At 41.4% G+C, this 17,395-nt stretch overlaps 2 protein-coding genes across 6 annotated transcripts in view; both read right to left on the bottom strand.

The window, feature by feature from the left end:
- Nucleotides 1-7,347, bottom strand: part of MTHFD1L (methylenetetrahydrofolate dehydrogenase (NADP+ dependent) 1 like) — a 139,345-nt gene extending 131,998 nt beyond the window's left edge. Inside the window, exons 1-4 of the mRNA XM_027683494.1 lie at nucleotides 7,064-7,347; nucleotides 5,469-5,553; nucleotides 2,089-2,139; nucleotides 1,958-2,011 (exon numbers count right to left, since the gene is read on the bottom strand). Coding sequence (XP_027539295.1) covers nucleotides 1,958-2,011; nucleotides 2,089-2,139; nucleotides 5,469-5,553; nucleotides 7,064-7,347 — 474 coding nt within the window. The remainder of the gene's footprint in view (nucleotides 1-1,957; nucleotides 2,012-2,088; nucleotides 2,140-5,468; nucleotides 5,554-7,063) is intronic.
- A 1,455-nt stretch (nucleotides 7,348-8,802) lies between these two features.
- Nucleotides 8,803-17,395, bottom strand: part of PLEKHG1 (pleckstrin homology and RhoGEF domain containing G1) — a 128,850-nt gene continuing 120,257 nt past the window's right edge. For all 5 annotated transcript variants that reach the window (XM_027688187.1, XM_027688195.1, XM_027688162.1 and 2 more), the window contains 6 exons: nucleotides 16,930-16,968; nucleotides 16,469-16,491; nucleotides 15,353-15,571; nucleotides 14,097-14,219; nucleotides 11,623-13,288; nucleotides 8,803-10,661 (listed from right to left, as the gene is read on the bottom strand). In XM_027688187.1, coding sequence (XP_027543988.1) covers nucleotides 9,559-10,661; nucleotides 11,623-13,288; nucleotides 14,097-14,219; nucleotides 15,353-15,571; nucleotides 16,469-16,491; nucleotides 16,930-16,968 — 3,173 coding nt within the window. In that variant the 3' untranslated portion in view covers nucleotides 8,803-9,558. The remainder of the gene's footprint in view (nucleotides 10,662-11,622; nucleotides 13,289-14,096; nucleotides 14,220-15,352; nucleotides 15,572-16,468; nucleotides 16,492-16,929; nucleotides 16,969-17,395) is intronic.

Genomic DNA, 17,395 nt, shown 5'->3' with positions numbered 1-17,395 from the left:
AAGTTTAAGAATTTCAAATACTGAACCAGATGCAAGTTCAAGTGGTTTATAATTGGTCACATTTGACATCTTAGACTGTACTAGTTTTCCTTGAATACTTACTCTCTAAACTGTAACGTGGTCCATAGTGATACACGCTACTCTGCTGTGACCAGGAAGAATACAATGGAATAAAACATGCCAAAGTTCACAGGTGAGAAATTTCATGCAAACATGTCTTCCCATCATATATATATATAAAATCAGTGTGCAATCATCACAAAACTTTATAATTGAATTGGATTAATATCCAATAGAAAATAACTGGTTTTTTTCCTTAACTAATACCAAGCCTTCTTAAAACGCTTTTCTTGTAAACCATTCAATATAATTGTGGACTCTATTACCCATCTATCAACGTGCAGTCAACATTAAGCCAGGGGAATTTGGTGGGAGTTAGATCTGCAACTCTGAACCAAGTGAATGTGTTATTCCCATGCTAAACAAAGATTATACAAGCATGTCACTAGTATAGAAAAACCTCTTTAGTTTGCTGACTCCTGAGGCAAAGAGAGGTGTACGTATTAAGGCCCTGTGCCATTTGACAGCAACAGGGCTGGTATACATTGCAATGGAAAGGATGAGTGTATATACTGGAACATGAATGTGAAAACATGCACGTTTTGCTTAAAAAAATCCCCATATCCTACAAAATGTAGCAACTAAAACTTGAAATTATATTGCCACTTCCTGGGAAAATAATTCAGTTTTCCATTTTAATTGCATCTTACTTCAATTCAGCTTTCTATCATCACAGCATTTAAATTACTTATAACTCATGCAGGATAAAGCAATTTTACATTAACTTACCTTTACACAGGCAGTACCTCCTTCCCACCCACCTTCCCACACCAGGGAACACAAATAAGTGTGGATTTTAACATGAAAAAAACTTTGTCATAGTAAGCAAGAGAGTAAGCAAACCATTACAAATTTTATTGAAAGTAACTTACTTCAAATAACAAAAAGACCTCAATTTTCTCTTTAAATACACAGCTCAACCACTTTTTAAGATATTACTTCAAAGTAACAGCAACTACTGCTGCATAATCACTATATTTTACCTATTTCCTACTGCGTTATTCAGCAGATAAAACACATTTACCAAAAACAAAGTGTATGTTCTTCATTTCAAAAGCCCACTCTTTTTAAATGGATATCTCACTATCCATAATCTACAAGAGTTCACAGTAAATTACTCACAATGTACCTGGAAGCAGTTCTTGAGATTACACTGCAAGCCTGTAACATTTTAAAAACAATACACAAAACTCCCAAGCTGCAGGATTATCAAACTTGAGAAGTACAAGGAGGCCAGGTGGAAACAGTGGTATCTTTTACTATACATTCCTTCACTGGTTTTACTTTCAGATGGTTTGCTATATTTAAAACATATGATATTAAGTGCTGTGCCTTCAACAAGGTAAAGAATTCAGCCCTCTAGTGATTTGGGGTAGATGTTTGTTTTTTAACACATACTTTAAATATTAAAAGACCAATAAACAGACAAATTTAGCTCCTTCCCCTCCCTGCCCCCCCCCAAAATAATAAAAAAGTCGATTAATCTTTAATTTCCCTGAATAACTTGGGCAAGAACTAGGTACAGTCACAAGAGCAACTGTAGGAGACAGGATACTTGTGCTGGTATGAGGGGATGCTGCAGTTAAACACCAGACACAAAACCAAAATGTTACTCTATTGATTCTGCCCCAACTTGCCAGGGGACAGCAGACAAACCCATTAATTTTTTTCCCCCACTCTTGCCAGTAAGGGAGATAATACTTGTTATTTGAACTAAGGCAATCTCAAACCTAATTTGAGTTAACAGAGGTCAGTCAAAGTAATAATTAGTGTCAACAATAAATATAAGTTTATGACAAAAGCAAAAAAAGAAGAGTCCTTCAGGTATTTCAATTACCTCATCCTTGCTGCTGCCTTCAGGGAGACAGATGTGAATAATGCGTAGACCAACCTGTCGAAAGAAAATACTTAAAATTACCAAAGGCAAGTAGCTCATGATTAATAACACATGTATCAGCTAAAACTTACCTCTTTGGCAAAGTTCTTGTTTGCTTCTTGAATCAAATGATCATTATGTGCCTTTGGGAACAAAACAGAAACCAAGTTTTAAAATAATACATTTAAAAATGTGAGTACACTAATGCTCATGGGTCATCTACCACCACCATCTACGACTCTTAGAACGCTTCCATCAATGCTGTCTCCGTACAATCCTAAACATCCACTGGTCAGATTATGTGACTAATACATCTGTTCTAGAACAAGCAGCACTCACAATTATTGAGGCCATGTTGCTGAGAACACAGCTGCAATGGGCAGGGCACGTCTCAAGGATGAAGGACCACCGCCTCCCTTAAGATCCTGCTTTATGGTAAACTTGCCACCGGCTGCCGCAAGAGAGGAGCCCCGAAAAGAAGATACATGGACTCCCTGAAACATCATCTCAGCCTTGGCCATATTGATCAACATAACTGGTCTACTCTGGCCTCCAATCGGGAGGTCTGGAGACACACCATCTATAACACTGCTGCTTCCTTTGAGAACACACGCAGGATCACTCTCGAGGAGAAAAGACAACGCAGAAAGAATTGTGTCTTGCCGAATATACCACCTAAGGAGTCCTTCTGCTGTGCCTTTTGCAACCAGACTTGTCTATCTTATACTGGCCTTTTCAGCCACCAGCACGCTTGTAGCAAATGTGGGTAGAGCCCTTCCCAAATCTTTGTTCACGAAGCCTAGCCATGAATGAATGAAAAACACTAATGCACATGTCTATGCAAAAAACATAGTGATGACATTTGTGTCTACTGGTATTGGAACAAATAAAAAGCCTAGTAATTCTAAGAAAGAAGCAGAAGGTCATCCCTATTATTCCCAAATTGTTCAAGACTGATGACAGTGAACAAAAGAGCATTTAAAAGGACAGGCTTCACGTAAGGGGTAGTTCCTGCGTGGGAAGGAGGGCTTGCCCTCCATCCCCTGGCTCCCTCCCTGAACCGCCAGCATTCCTGGTACTGCACTACCAGCATCCCACTCCCCAAATCTGGCAGCTGGAGGTCAGTGGCAGCACAGAGGCTGCTGCAGTGGGAACACTGTGCAGAGCTCACACTGGGAAAAAGAGTCAGGTCAAAGGACAGCTCAGCAGCTGCTCCCCTATGCCAGTAAACGTGGAACTGCTTGAGAGATTTAACTGGGATGGAGCAACTGGTGATATCACATTATCGCCTCTAATGTCCCTAATGCTGCAGTACTGGCAGGTGAACAGTTATCTTGTGTGCATGCAGAAACCTGCCCTGAACAGGCTCCTATCAAACCCATGGAGCAGCACAGATGAGGCCAGAGCTCAGGACATGGGCTGGCATAGCATAAGAGCAGGACAGGGGAATGCAGGGGATCACTGAGCTTTGCAGAGCAACAGCTCCACTGCTAAACAGGATCCTGATGCTACATTTTAGTTTTCAGCTTCAACAAAATTAAGCAGCACCCAACAATCTGTTGCAAAGATCCAACACAGGTTCAACATGAATAATAAGCAATGCAGGTATCAATCTCAGTATCAATTCAGGTTCAGTTGACTCAAGAGGAAAAGAACAGTCCTAAAACCATTCCACAGCAGGGTCAGTCTACAAATCCTCATTCCCAGTACTTCTGAAGAGGTGGTGCCATGTGATGCCAATTGCTGCTACCCAGGAGTGATTGGCAAAGGAGATAATTTCGCTGCCCTCCCTCTGCTCCTCTAGGTGCAATGAGGCATATGGGGAGCAGCATGAATCCTAAGGCTCTGCCCACATTACCTGGTAGAGCAGTGCACACAAGAGCATTTGTAGACTAAAGCAAGTCTTCTTTGTACCACCAAATACATATTTAAAATGAGCTCTGCTTCAGTCCTTACAACCAGACTAGAGCTAGGGTGATTGACAGCTGGAGAACATAGCTTGGTTGAATTTCACCCAGAAGGATCTGGCCACATGTTCCTACAGCCACCTCATGATGCAAACCAAGTAGGATATACAGGGACAAGAGGGACATCCCTTCCCTTGTGTCAGCATAAAACACACATGTGGCCATGCAGAAAAACAGACTTGGGGGACGAACATGGTTGAAAGGAAGCCTCTTTAGAGTTCTCAGGCTGGGGTCACAGCTGGATCAGGCTGTGATCTCAGGCTGGATCACAGACCCAGTCCAGCTCATGGTACAACTGAATAAAGACAAAACAGGAGTGAGAAAAAACAGGTCACTGAGAAGATGGGTCACCACTTTTCTAGCAGTCCTTAAGCTTATAGCCTTGGAAGGCTCTGTGAAAACATTAAATGCAATTACCAGGGAGGGTAAGAGATGGGAGAGCCTGCTCAGACAGCCTCACTAGAAGATCTACTGAAATAAAGCTGTTGTTGCATTACTTAGATTCACTATGAGTACTTGGAAAACACAGTTGGGTTTTAAAATTGAAACCTACTGGATCAGAGTTTCAGTGTGTGCCCGCTCAAAACCAATGCCACTATCCTAGGAAACAGTACAAAGACATTTTGCCTGCATGGTTCTGGGTCCCGCTCTGAATGACAAACATCCCTAGTTTCTTGGCTTTGAAACCTTAAGAAATCTAAAGAGGAACATCTTTCAGCTTTGCAGGGACAGCAATCCTCATCTCTGATTGCCTGTCTGAAAGATGGCTGCATGAGTGAGATGGAAAGGAAAGCTCTTCACAGCATTAGTAAAACAACAACTTTCAATTATTGCAAGATTTCTTCACATCACAAAGTGCTGCTGCTTCTACAGGATGTTGACACTTTACACAAGACACTTACTTCACTCAGACCCTTCTGAGCTGACCAGAACTTTTCAGTATGGTTTTCCTCTCCTTAGAACAGCAGTAACACAGTGATAAGCTGCAGCTGCCCAAAGGTAACAAGCTTGACAGGAAGCAACAGGGTCTTTCATTAACCCCGGCAATGTTATTTCAGAAGTGGGAGGTGAAGGGATGCCCACTGTTTTCAGGCACATAAACGCTTTGTTCAGGATTGCAAAAAAAAGCTTCCAGCTAAATAAAGGTTGAGGACAACCGCTTTAACACAACTATGCCAATCAATTTAGACAAGCTGTGAGAAAAAATTATCCATACTCACAGTGGAGAAGACTACATTAGCAAAAGGAGGAAGGGATAAAATCATCCCTTTCTTTTGCAAAGCTTTCCCACAGTCTGAAGTTTGCTGTGGCTGTTTCAGAACTGACGAAAAAGGCAATCTACAGTCTGGTGGAATTACCTCCTCCAATCGCTTTGCTTTATAATAAAGCAGATAATATTTTTTATAAAAAAAGACTAAAAGTTACTTTCTGCATCATGCGCTTCTGAAGTCTCACACAATGAGTGGTAGCAAAGGAGATTCAGTGAGCACACGGAGGTACTTTACCTGAATAATGGCAAGTGTTGGCTCAAGCTGAGGGTTTTGTCTCTTGAGAGAGGCCAAGGATTTCTTTGCATTCTCGGTGATTTTGCTGCAACACAATAACAAGCAAATCTTTAACAAAATAAACCTTCTTAACATTAGTCAGCAGAAACTTATGTTAGTCAGCAATATAACATAAATGCTTAGGCACATATGCTTTTAATCACCAAAATTATGGTTGGATGTAAACTCTGAGGGCTAGTGTTCAGCACACAGGTACACAGAATTTTTTTATTTTTTTTTACAGCTATTTGCGTCATTGCTCCGACATGCCCAAAACATTATAGCTAGACTGTTAATTCATGAGAAGGCTCGTCCAGCCCCACCAGAGGAAGTGCACCAGGGAACCACGACCTTGCACTTTTGGTTCAGGTGGGACTTTTGTTTCCATACCCTCGGCCAGATGCAGAAGCCTTTACACCTGGGGCTAGCACAGCTTAACACCAGCCCCAAGAGCAGCAGACCATTCACTTTCATGAATGCCATTCAAAACCACTGGCAGGAGGGAGACAGAGGAGCTCTGTTTGCCACACTGCTTCTTGGAAAAACTGGTTGTGGTGGTCTAAAAATGTGTAATTAATAAGGAAATCATAGATTTTGCATATAAGTTGTTGTATTGTATTGTATTCTACATATAATGTATGTATGTTCTGTTCCTTCATTGGTTGATATTTGACGCAGTACCATATATGGTTATATTCAGCCCCAGTTTCCTATGATTGGTTGTAATTTGCATGCTCCGCCTAAACTCCACCTTCTGTTCTAGTGCCTTCCTTACCCACATTATTTTAAGGCTGGAACCATTTGGTCTCGTGCTCTTTTGTGCCCTTCTGTTCGTCCCTTTAAGCTGTTCAGTTGCCCTGCTACTTTTATAATAAAATCGCCTTACCAGCTGCACCCAGATAAGTTGTGGAGGTCTTTATTCAAACGCCGACCTCCACAACTGGTGACAGCCAGGCACTGGGAGTGCTTTCTGGAAAAAATTTCTGGGTAAGTGGCTGTCAGCTCTCCTGTTACCTTTTGCACATACAGATGACACTTAACCAGCAGAGGAAGGAGGAGACCCCCTGAAACACGTCTGTGTGTTTGTTCCCCACAGCAAGCAAGATAAACGGAGGAAAACACAGCCTAGAGTGGATTTTTGATACCTCGCACCGTGCCCCTTGCAAAAGCCAATGATCAATTCACGCCGTGGCAAACTATCCCGGCCAAGGTTGAATCGGTGAGGCGGGGGCGACGAGGGACACGTTTTTCCAGGAACTCACCTGCGCACAGCCTCACCTGAACCACCACTACATGACGGCTGCTCTGGTCGCTCTCAAAATGCCACAAAACCAAAAGCCACAGCAAAAAACAACCCAACCGAGTGGTTCTGCGGGAAGGGGGACATTTCGCTACGACGGTCCCCCAAAACCTAGCTCAAAACCCGACCCGACGCACCCAGTCAGGAAGCATCCCCAAGATCCCCTTTACCACTCCTCCCTCCATGCCCACACCATCACACCACCCTCCCCCCCGGTTGCATCAGCCGGCGCTGCCTCCCCACGTGCGCCTCTTACCGGGCGGCCGCGGCCGCACCGCCGCCTTGGGGGTGCCACCCGCACAGCCCGCGGCTCGGCAGCAGCGCGGCGGGGAGCGCCGAGGCCAGGCAGCGCCGCAGCACCGCGCTCATCATCCCTCCGGAGCGCTGCGGCGGCGACAGTGGCCGCTGCAGCAGCGGCGCCGGGACGGAGTAGGGCGAGGGGGCGGGCGGAGCTGGAGCACCGCCTGCCCTCTCGCCCCGCTCCCCGCCCCGGCGCTCGGCCGCTTGCGCTTCCGCTTTTTTGCAACAAAAAATCACCATCCAAGTCACCTCCAAACATCAGCTCCGACAGGGAGAACCCATCACGTCCCTCCCCCAAGGAACAGCACCCAAAGCTTTTGCATACTCAACGTTTATTAAAAATAGTATGAAATGGCCCCTGGGAGAAGTTACAATGCTAGTAGAAGTCCCTTTTTCTGTTTGTTTGTTGTTTGCTTTTTTTTTTTACCCCTCCCTCCCAACTCCACTGATTGCGTAAGACGCGAGTTAAACATTCCCCTAAGCCGTTTAAACAAATCGATACGTGCGCGCACAGACACGTGCGCGCACAGATTTACCTTCTATCCATATTTACAATAGTTTACAAGCTACATTAAATAAATACGGGCTCTGCTACACCTCAGCGTCTTAAATATGTACAACATTATTTCTCAGTCGGATTTTACTAGATACGGATCCTATCACAGTGGATGTGCTGACTGTAACAAGTATCGCTGTGGTATGAGCTAGCAAGTACCATGACCAACCAGCCCTCAAAATAACAATTTCTAGCCAATGCAAGATATGTGTGGTAAATAATTTAATCCATTCTAATAAATTCAAGTCCTCAAATCTTAGTCAACAAGTAGTTAGCTGTACACTGACAACTTCAGGTTTTCCTCATGGTAACCAATGTAGTAAACAGTCAGCTGTTCCAGAAGTACAGTGCTCTGTAGCTTAGGGGAGTGATAAGTGATTAGTAAAAATAACATTTCTATGAAACTCCTTTGTTTATTGATATGTTTAACTCGGTACTGGCTTTCCCCATGTAATGTGAAGAATTTAAGCACCAGAACAGAACAGTCACACAAAATGATCAGTGTAGACATATTTAGGCTCTCCTTTAAGTACAATGTTTTCAAGTAACAGAATCCAAAGCTGTGCAACAAAGATGACAAAGGGGAGTAAGTGTGCATGATATCGGAAAGCCTGTCTTTGCTCTAAATGGCAGCATTTATTCGATACATTATTTGCAAAATAATGGAATGTATTCTCATTTTTTAATCTACTATTATTGTACACAAATTGGATAAGAGTTAGCCCTGGCTGATTTAGCAAATACATCTTCTACCTCTCTCTGTCAGGAAGGGTTATTTCCTAGTACAGGAGATGTGTGCCCTGGGGACAGCTGCTTGTCACTCAACCACCAGTGTCACTGAACCCCACTGTGGGCCAAACCTGCCCCATGATCAGTATTTCACCCAAGTACCTGGTCAAGCCTCATTCTTTCACAGGGTCACTGACACTGGGACTTGAACAAAGGTCCAACAGGTCACAGATACTTTGCAAACTCTCACATAGCAGCTTTCAACTGCTGGGTGCTGAGCTACATGATACTCAAATTTTCCTTGTGTGTCACAAACACCACCATCACTGAAGGTTCCAAAACTGCTCTACACCACCATCACTGGAGTTTCCAAAACTGGTCTAGTCCTCTTCATAAGCAGTGGAGCTCCCCTTCTATTGCCAGAACAATTCCCCGGACAAGGACTATGTCACATCCACAGGTTTTCATAAAAAGCCACCACTGCCTGTCTTCTGCTGACTATGCAGTTCCAGAAAGTAGAAGAGGCTATCAAGCACTAGGACTAGATTTTGTATAAAATGTAAGAAGCTTGTTGTAAAGTAATATAGCATATGCATTGGTCCCACACCCTTGGAATCTGTCTGATAAAAAGTAACGTGCAAAAAAGTATGTGCAATTATGCACGTTGTCTGTTGGTGTAACTACCAGAACCTCCTCAGAAATCTGCCCAGCCACAGGAGCAGCTGTTCAGCTAAATGCTCCTGTATGTAGGCAGAGTAATCACGCAGGTATTCTGGAGGCAGAACACTGGAAGCCAACTGGAAAGTCCAAATACTAAGGTTTCCACATGATAAAATGCTTTAAGAAGCAAATGGTATCAGACCTGGTTCGATGGTAAGAATGAGGGGGGTCATGACACCTAACAAGGGAAGAGATGCAAAGATCCAATACGAGATGAGAAGTCCACCTGCGCTCCAGAGAGGGACTCCGGACAGTGCACGTATGGCCTTTTTTATGTTCAGGATTCTAAACCACTTTAAAAAAGATACATTTCACATCTATTTACAATATTATTGTGATACAATGCCTGATTGTGTAATATTGTGGAAATACATGATGCCAGTACTGATTGTCCTAGTATATACTCTGTCATGATAAGGCAGTATAGCTAGAAATTATTGAAAGCATCAGGCAAAGCTACTTGAACTGAGGCACTGAAATTTTTCCCTTAAAGACTGTACAATATTCTGCTGATTAGGAGATGGTACCCTCCACAGGTAGTCATTCAGTTTATCTGAATCACTATATGCAGTCAGATATGGGGTAAGTGCCTGTTTGCTGCTGGCAGACTTTGCAGGAGTACAGGAGACAGTTTTGCCACAGAGCGTTTCAGAAGGAACAGCGTCTGCATTACGCAGTTTAGGATTCGATTTCCTTGTTTGGTTCTGAGAAGTCTCCAAGTCAGATCCCTCATCTTCAGACTTTATTTCAACATAGTCATCATCATCCCCTTCTCCTTCTTCAGAATCTTTGAAATTCGAAAAATAGTTCTGAGTGGCCATCTGTGCTGTCAGAGGGGAGGCCCTGTTCACTCTCAGGACTTTTTGAGAATCCTGCAGAATTATATCTGAACAGTTTTCAGGGATCTGCTTTCTCATCTCCGGCCCTGTACATGCTGAAGCAATATCAGGACTTTGATGATTGTTGAATCGGAAGTTCCTATTCAAATGGAGCTTTTTCTTGTCAATTTCATTAGTATATACAATTGATTCTCCAGACCTGTTGACCACAATTGAGGAAGATGACTGCGACCTACTGTATGCCTGTGGTTTTACATTGCTTACTCTCCTCCCAAGTGAATTATAGATGTGATCTCGATGTAAGTTTTCTTTGTTTGGTTGGCTTATAATGGCACTCCACCTCTGCGCTGGGACATGTAAATGGTTAGAAATCTGAAGGGAAGGCACCGATCCAGCTGATAGCAACTGCTTTGAATTACTTTTTGTACCAGCTTCTGTATATGAGTTCTTGGACTTTGGGTTTTGGGATTCAGAGCACGGAGAGAAGTCGGCCAGCTCGCCATTACTGTATGTAGAATGCAAAAGCCAATCTTCTGCTCTTGGGCATTCACTGGCAGGCTGGGAACGGGGAGGTGATGTGGCCACGGGTGTGGAAAACCTCCCAGCTGATGGCTCCTGAGGAGTGACCCAGGCTTCCTTTTGGACCTTAGGAGTACTGTCTCTAAAGATAATTTGGTCATAAAGCTGGGAATATTCAGCTATTCTGGCACCTAGAAAGGAGAGAGAATTAACTTAGCAGAGACAAGGAATGCATTCCAATTAATCATGTGAAAATTTAAAAATCTCAAAATGCTTAGTATCAGTTAAGAGAAGATCTTTCAAGCTGTGCAAATATATTTGGCGTCAACAAAGTAACATTAAACAATGGAGGCTGAAAGACCCTTTGCATTGCATTTCAGTACACTGTATTGAGAAAAAGAAACAAAATATCTTGCTATGGTGAGCAGTCACGCAGGACACAATGCAGCCCATAGTTCCAACAATATGCTGCTTGTTTCATATTAAAATGGAAAATAACATTCTAAAAATGGCCTGGTAAATAAGATATTAAGAGACTTTAATAAATATCACAAGAAGGCAAGAATGACACTCTAGTGCATGGAGTCTGCTGGCTCCATGTTTTCAATTTGTTTCAATTGACCATGGACAAAAACAGTTCCAGAGCTCTTGCATATATCCATGACTTTGCACATTGACAGAACAAGACCACCATCTCTTTCTTATCTGACCCCATTCCTTGTGCTTATGGGTGTGATTGTGGATGGTATCTGAGCAAATGTACATGACTTGTTAGATGGTGAACCAACTTGAAAATAAACAATTTAGTCAAACTCTGAAGATCACACTATTAAAGGAAATAACTGCTTTTCTGTAAAGAGGCCAATAGTGCTTTGAGTATGATTTCTATTTCCAGTCTCAGTTTAATTGCTCTTTCCTGACACCACCCTGCTATTTCTTCCCACAGTTATCAAGCAATGACAAGAAATGAGATATAAGGGACTATTCATGTTAAAGCAGTCCCAGAAAACTCATCTCAGTGGTAACACAGAAAGTATGATACTGATACTCAATGAAAAAGGTGGGGAAAATTCATAATCTTCCAGTTCAGAACACAAAGTTCACTGAAAGTTACTCAAGAAATGTATCCGTATAGAAACGTTTTTAACATACCAATAGCAGGACCCCCTTGTTTCTTCTCCTCCAGAATAGCAGCAAGATCTTTGTGTTTCAGTTTCTGTTGTCTGCTAGCTGGCTGTTCCTGCTCTGGACTTTTAACTTTCAAAAGCTGGTTAGCCTTCTTAATTTTTTGACTGTATTGCCTTGCCATCATAAAAACTCTGTTCTTTGTTTTATCCACAACAGCCAAGTCATTTTCCACACTCTCTGCACGCACATTGGACAGAACATTGTTGGCAGGTTCATATGGACCATCTACAAGAGGCATCTCACTGGAGTAGGAAGATCTGTTCAGACTCATAAAAGAGTTCTTGCATGGTGTAGTGTCTTCAAGCCTGAGATTCGCCTCACTAATGGTGGCAGCCCTGGGCTTCACAGTTTTAGGGAAAATAGGAGTTTCTGGCAGAGAGAGAGTAGACAGAGAATACTCTACATCTTTACTCAGTTCAGGTGTACTACCAGCATGCAGCCTTTCCTGCATATCATCTTTACAGACAGGAAAGGCTGCAAGGACACGGTCTCTTGTCTTTTCCTCATTTTTCTTGATATAGTTCTCCAGGTCATTCCAAATCTCATCTACTTCCTCTGAGAGTTTATCTGCTGCAGACTTATGGGACAGAGAATCAGAGTTGGAGGAGCTATCTACTAAGCTCAAATAGTCATTGTCAATGGGAACACGATGGTAAGGACTTTCATCTTCACTGAACTGGAGACTCTCTTCGGAAACAAAATGTTGTAGATTGTCACAATATGCAAAGTCTTTTTCCAAAAAACTCCTCCTTTTAGAGGTTTTCAAAGGGTCACATTTAAAATTCAACAGTGGTGTTTCTGGAAGCACTATGGTGTCATAGATGTTGTCTTCAACAATCCTGAGCTCATCTAAACTTGAAGTAGGTGCTTCTTTACTGAGTAGTATCTCCTCCCTACTAACACAAACAAAGGCCCTGTTTTGATTTGCTGTCCTCTTTTTGGAGGGTGAATCTAAGCCGGTTTTGTTTTCAGCCTCATAGAGAGAGTCTCTAGCAGATCTCTGGGGACCACGGTGTGTCTCCTCCCTTCTTGTCAGACCCATCAGCTTTAAGTCTTCATAGCTTATATTATCATAAACATGTTCAATATCATCGATAGTCAACTCCTCTGAAGATTCGGGATATGCATTCCTACTGCTCACTTCTGCTATCTTCACTTCCCTTTGAGAACCACGCTCCACTATTTTACACCTTGTGCTGGCTGGACACATGTTACTTTCACCAGCACTACTGGCCCGTCTGACAATTTTGTGACGAGTGGGGCTGGAAGTCTCGTTTTGATGCACTACCCCCAAATGCCAGCTGCATGGACGCCCAGAAGAACCCCTCCTTTCTCCACTGACAGCTGAGCTTGCATTGGACGTAGACAGTGATGGTACAAACATTTGATAATCGTCTTCATCATCTTCGTTGTCATAAGGTGGGCGCCGGCTGGGAAACAATGCCTGCCTGATTTGATGGTCCGTCCAGATGTTTCTGACAGAGGTACTTCCTCCCAGGATATTCATGATTAGCGAATTGCTCTGGGTTGTGCTGAATTGTCTAGGAGACTGTGGCTGTCTAGCTGCGCAGGAAAACGGAAGGTCAGTATTCAGCTGGGTTGACTCTTCATCTGAGGGGTCCTTGGAGCTCTGTGAAGATTTCAAATTTGCAGGTAACATTAGCATATCCCTGCAATAATACAGCAATTCCCTCCACTCACAGAACCATCATAGTGGGTCCTGCAGCATAGAATCATGTGCAGATGGACAGGGCAAGCAGACTCCTCAATAGAGAGCCAGGGAGCAAAGGTGGCAGTGCCAGACTACTTTGTCTTCTAATCCTTATCATGGCTCAGAGTTCACTCTTGGCATTTAATAAAATCTTACTTCAAAGTAAGATTCAAAGTACAGTAGCTTATGTTAATGCATGAGTAATTAAAGGCAAATTTGTTTGGCAGGGGTTAGATTAAACCTTTTATGCTAACTCTGCAGTTTCACAGTCGGATTAAGCTAATCTGACTCTGGGCTTGTGCCAAAAGTTCTGTTCTCCTCCCTTTCCCCTTGCCTATAACCCTAGCAGAAAGAAATCTTGTACTCTTTAGCATATGCCACTGAAAATTTCCTTTTTCTTTTCAGAGTAAGTTTTCATCCAGATCTAATTTACAGCAAGGCCACATGCTTGCTTATGCCAACATGATGCTGCAGAGATTGTTGGCCAGAGGTTGGGAGAGAGAGGGAAAGATAATTCCTTTTGGCTTAAGTTAATGCTGATTGGTTTGGTTAGTTGCTTGTTTTCCCAGCCCCAAAAAGAACAGCCTTTCATCATAGAGATTAATATTTCAATGATATGAATACTAATACATGACATAAACTGTAAATTACATACTTAGGTAAAGCAGATTTCTTTGACATATATATGATGCATAGCAAAATAGAAGTAAAAATAATAATTACATGCCTGCATTTCACACTTGTTGACATTAAGACTTCTCCGTTTTTCAACATTTTCAGCAGCTTGGCTATTAAGTCTTTTTCTTCCCCCTTTTGATTTCTGCAATGAGTTTTGCTGTACTCCCTGTGATTTTAAAGAAAAAAGGAAAGGGAGGGGTAATAAAATCTACAGTTCTTTGTACAGTCTTGATAACAGGAATTATTAGTAGCTACAACAGGTCAGGGATCCATACTGGAAGATTAATAAACTCATGAGTCATCAGAGCACTGCCACAGCAATGATTCAGAGCCTAGACTATCTGTGAAAGTATTGTTGCCAGATCTAGTATTAAACACTAAGCTACTAGTATACACTTTTATGGTGGTATTCTTTTGGGCTTACTTATTCTTTTGTACTTACTTATATCAGCAAGAGGAGAAATACAAGACACTGCACTACATTCATACAAGATACTATTTTGTCAAATATTTATAAAGCAAATAATGTAATTTCAAAGAGGAAATGCACAGTAAGCTTCAAAAAATTTCAATAATTGGTTCAGTATAATTGAAAAAATAAATGGACTGCACAAAGATATGACCTCAGTATCAACTAAACAAAATAAACTGAAAATCTAGATAATTTAATACAGGCCCATTTCAAAGCTGGGGTTTTAGTCTTTCAAAAGTACTACATACGTGTGGAAATATCATACAGACTGGGAAACACTACCTTCTGTGCAGTAGTAACAGATAAAGACTCTCATTTTCAGAAATTCTACTCAAAACTTTTCATATTTAAGTTCACACATTCCTAGCTACTGCCAGGAGCTCATAAATCAAGAAACATCACATCACCTGCAGCAGTGCCTGAATCTTAATACTCAAGTCCTTGCTTTGGAGACCTGAAGGCACTGTCTTTGCATGTGGCCTAAAAAGGTTTCTTCCATGGCATCAGCTGAAGAAGCAAGGACAAGCCAGTTGCGTGCAACAGGTAAAAACAATAGCTTTTTGTCAGAACTAAGTTTGAGGACTGCAAAGGACTAAGTAAAATCTTGTTCAAGCAGTGGGAATTTCTCCCTCTGTATAGTGGCTACTTTTACATCTTCTCTGTTAAATGCAAGAGAGTATTGTGCGAGGTCTAAATTAAAATATATCTAAGAAGATAAAGTTGTAAATATTTGCAATGCATTCTTTCTTCATGGCTGTTTTACAGATAATTTTAATCTCTCTTCCATCCTCCCCAGGAAAAAATGATTTTATTTTTTCCCCTCTTTCTCCTACCTGTTCAGACTCTTCTTCATCATCAGCATCAATCTGTTCCATAGCAGAAGTCTGAAGATTTTCATCCTGGTCGCTGCTGTAGGCTGGTTCAATAGACTCTTGCAATTGGCTCTCCAGCCCACTGGATTCCAATGCAACCTTTTTCCTAGAATTCAGCAGGGCTTCACTTGATCCTGGTTTGGTGGCTTGAGATAATAGAGCTCCCTCAATACCAATCCGCTTAAAAAAAACCCACCACAAAACTTTGATTAGAAGTTTATAGAGATTCTATATTTTCCTAAGACACTGTTTTACATCAGACTTCTAGGCAATGTTTAAGCTACATTGAGTTAGCTGCACTGAAATGAGATCTATAAAGGCAACAATATATAAAGTATTGTTTATAAAGTACAACAATAAGTATTTTCCCATATAATATTTTGAACTGAAAAAATATATGCAAATCCCCACTTCCCCCACCTCCCAAATCATGACCTTCAGTGTTATGGCATGACAGTGAAGTCATATCTAATGTACCCTGTTTATAAAACTTCCACACACCCCCACTTTAAACTCCATTCTAAATAAAACCCTAAGACTCGAAATTCCACATGAGACTTTCCAACTGTACTGGTAACATCATTACAAATTCTTACAGGAAATGTACAAATTAGAAATGCTCATTTCTATCTGCTTAAGCTGCATCTGCTTTGTTTGGTGATATGTCAGGGTTTACATATATGATATTTATTTCAGAGTGAGCTGAAATTTCCAGTCTTATTTAATAAATGCAGAGATAATATGCTCCAAAGAATAAACACTATCTTTATACACAGCACTTCCTTGATTCTAGTGGTATTTTTAAGTATTCTATAGCCCTAGTAATTGATTGTACTGTATTATAAATCACAACAATATATGGATCAGTAATTTTTTCTTTATTAAATATTCCCAAAATAGTAAACTGTATTTCTATTGCTTTCATTCCAGTAATCCTATTTGAGATGCTAAATAACATTTATGGGTTTGTTTCCATTCTTAAAGTCAACACAACCAAGAAGATGCAGATTCTTCAGTAAATACTGTGCTTCAAGTCAAATGAATGTGCTAAAACAAGAAATACAAGAAATGGCTTACCTTCTGCATATCTGGACTTATATCTGAAAACAGAAATAAGTAAATGATCAAACCGTTATCAGTTTTTGCCCATTTTAATGCGACACTAATATCCCAATTACAAATTTCCCAAAGGGTGTTAAAGGCAGCAGCAACTGAACAAACAGACTATACGGTCTCTGAAAAAACAGACAGCATGAGATTTACCAGAGTTCCACTTGAGGGCCTAACTTTGCAACACTGCTATGATATGAGCAACCATTCACGATGGCCAAGACTCTCTGTGTTCAGTTGCTAGGATGTTTACACAAACCCCAAGTTTGGAAAAGCAGACATTAAACACCGATATTTTGTTTTCTTTTAAACTTCCTCCTCCCCCCCTAATGTATTTAGGGACAGTAATAAGAAAAAAGAATCCATCTTTCCTTGTTCTACAAAGTACAGAAGCACTAGGTCAATAAACAGTACACAAAGTAGCTTACCATTTGACTTCAAAACTTTATGGACTCTAGATGAGGGTTCTGAAAACAACAAAAACAAGTTTAAGCACTCCAGCATTCCAAAGAAAGCTGGGGGCATCTCTGCCAACTTTTTATAACATATGTATCAAAATTTAAGCTTCTAAGCCCATGCAATGAAGCCAGAATTTAATTTCTTTATCCCCCGATTTCCTCACAAAAAACCCCAAACTATTTCTTGAAGTGCCAAACCTACAGCTGTTACCAAAGAACACATATGTTTCTCAATGCGATAGAAGCTGCTCTCCATACAACAAGGCACACATAAATTTTTATCCCATGTTAAGATTCCTGCTTTCAAAAGACTTGGTCATCTCTGTTGTTACACTAAGTTGTTGGAGGTTTTCTATTCAAAATATGTATGAGGTATCAACAACTTAAGAGGGCTTAAAAAGTGTAGGTAGCTGAACGTCATATAGGAGGCCATTTG

The sequence above is a fragment of the Neopelma chrysocephalum genome, unplaced genomic scaffold, assembly GCF_003984885.1.
Source record: "Neopelma chrysocephalum unplaced genomic scaffold, ASM398488v2 Primary Assembly neopelma1_23, whole genome shotgun sequence".
Lineage (NCBI taxonomy): Eukaryota > Metazoa > Chordata > Aves > Passeriformes > Pipridae > Neopelma > Neopelma chrysocephalum.
Note: the sequence above shows the minus strand (reverse complement) of the source record. Positions and strands in the feature narration are given on the sequence as shown.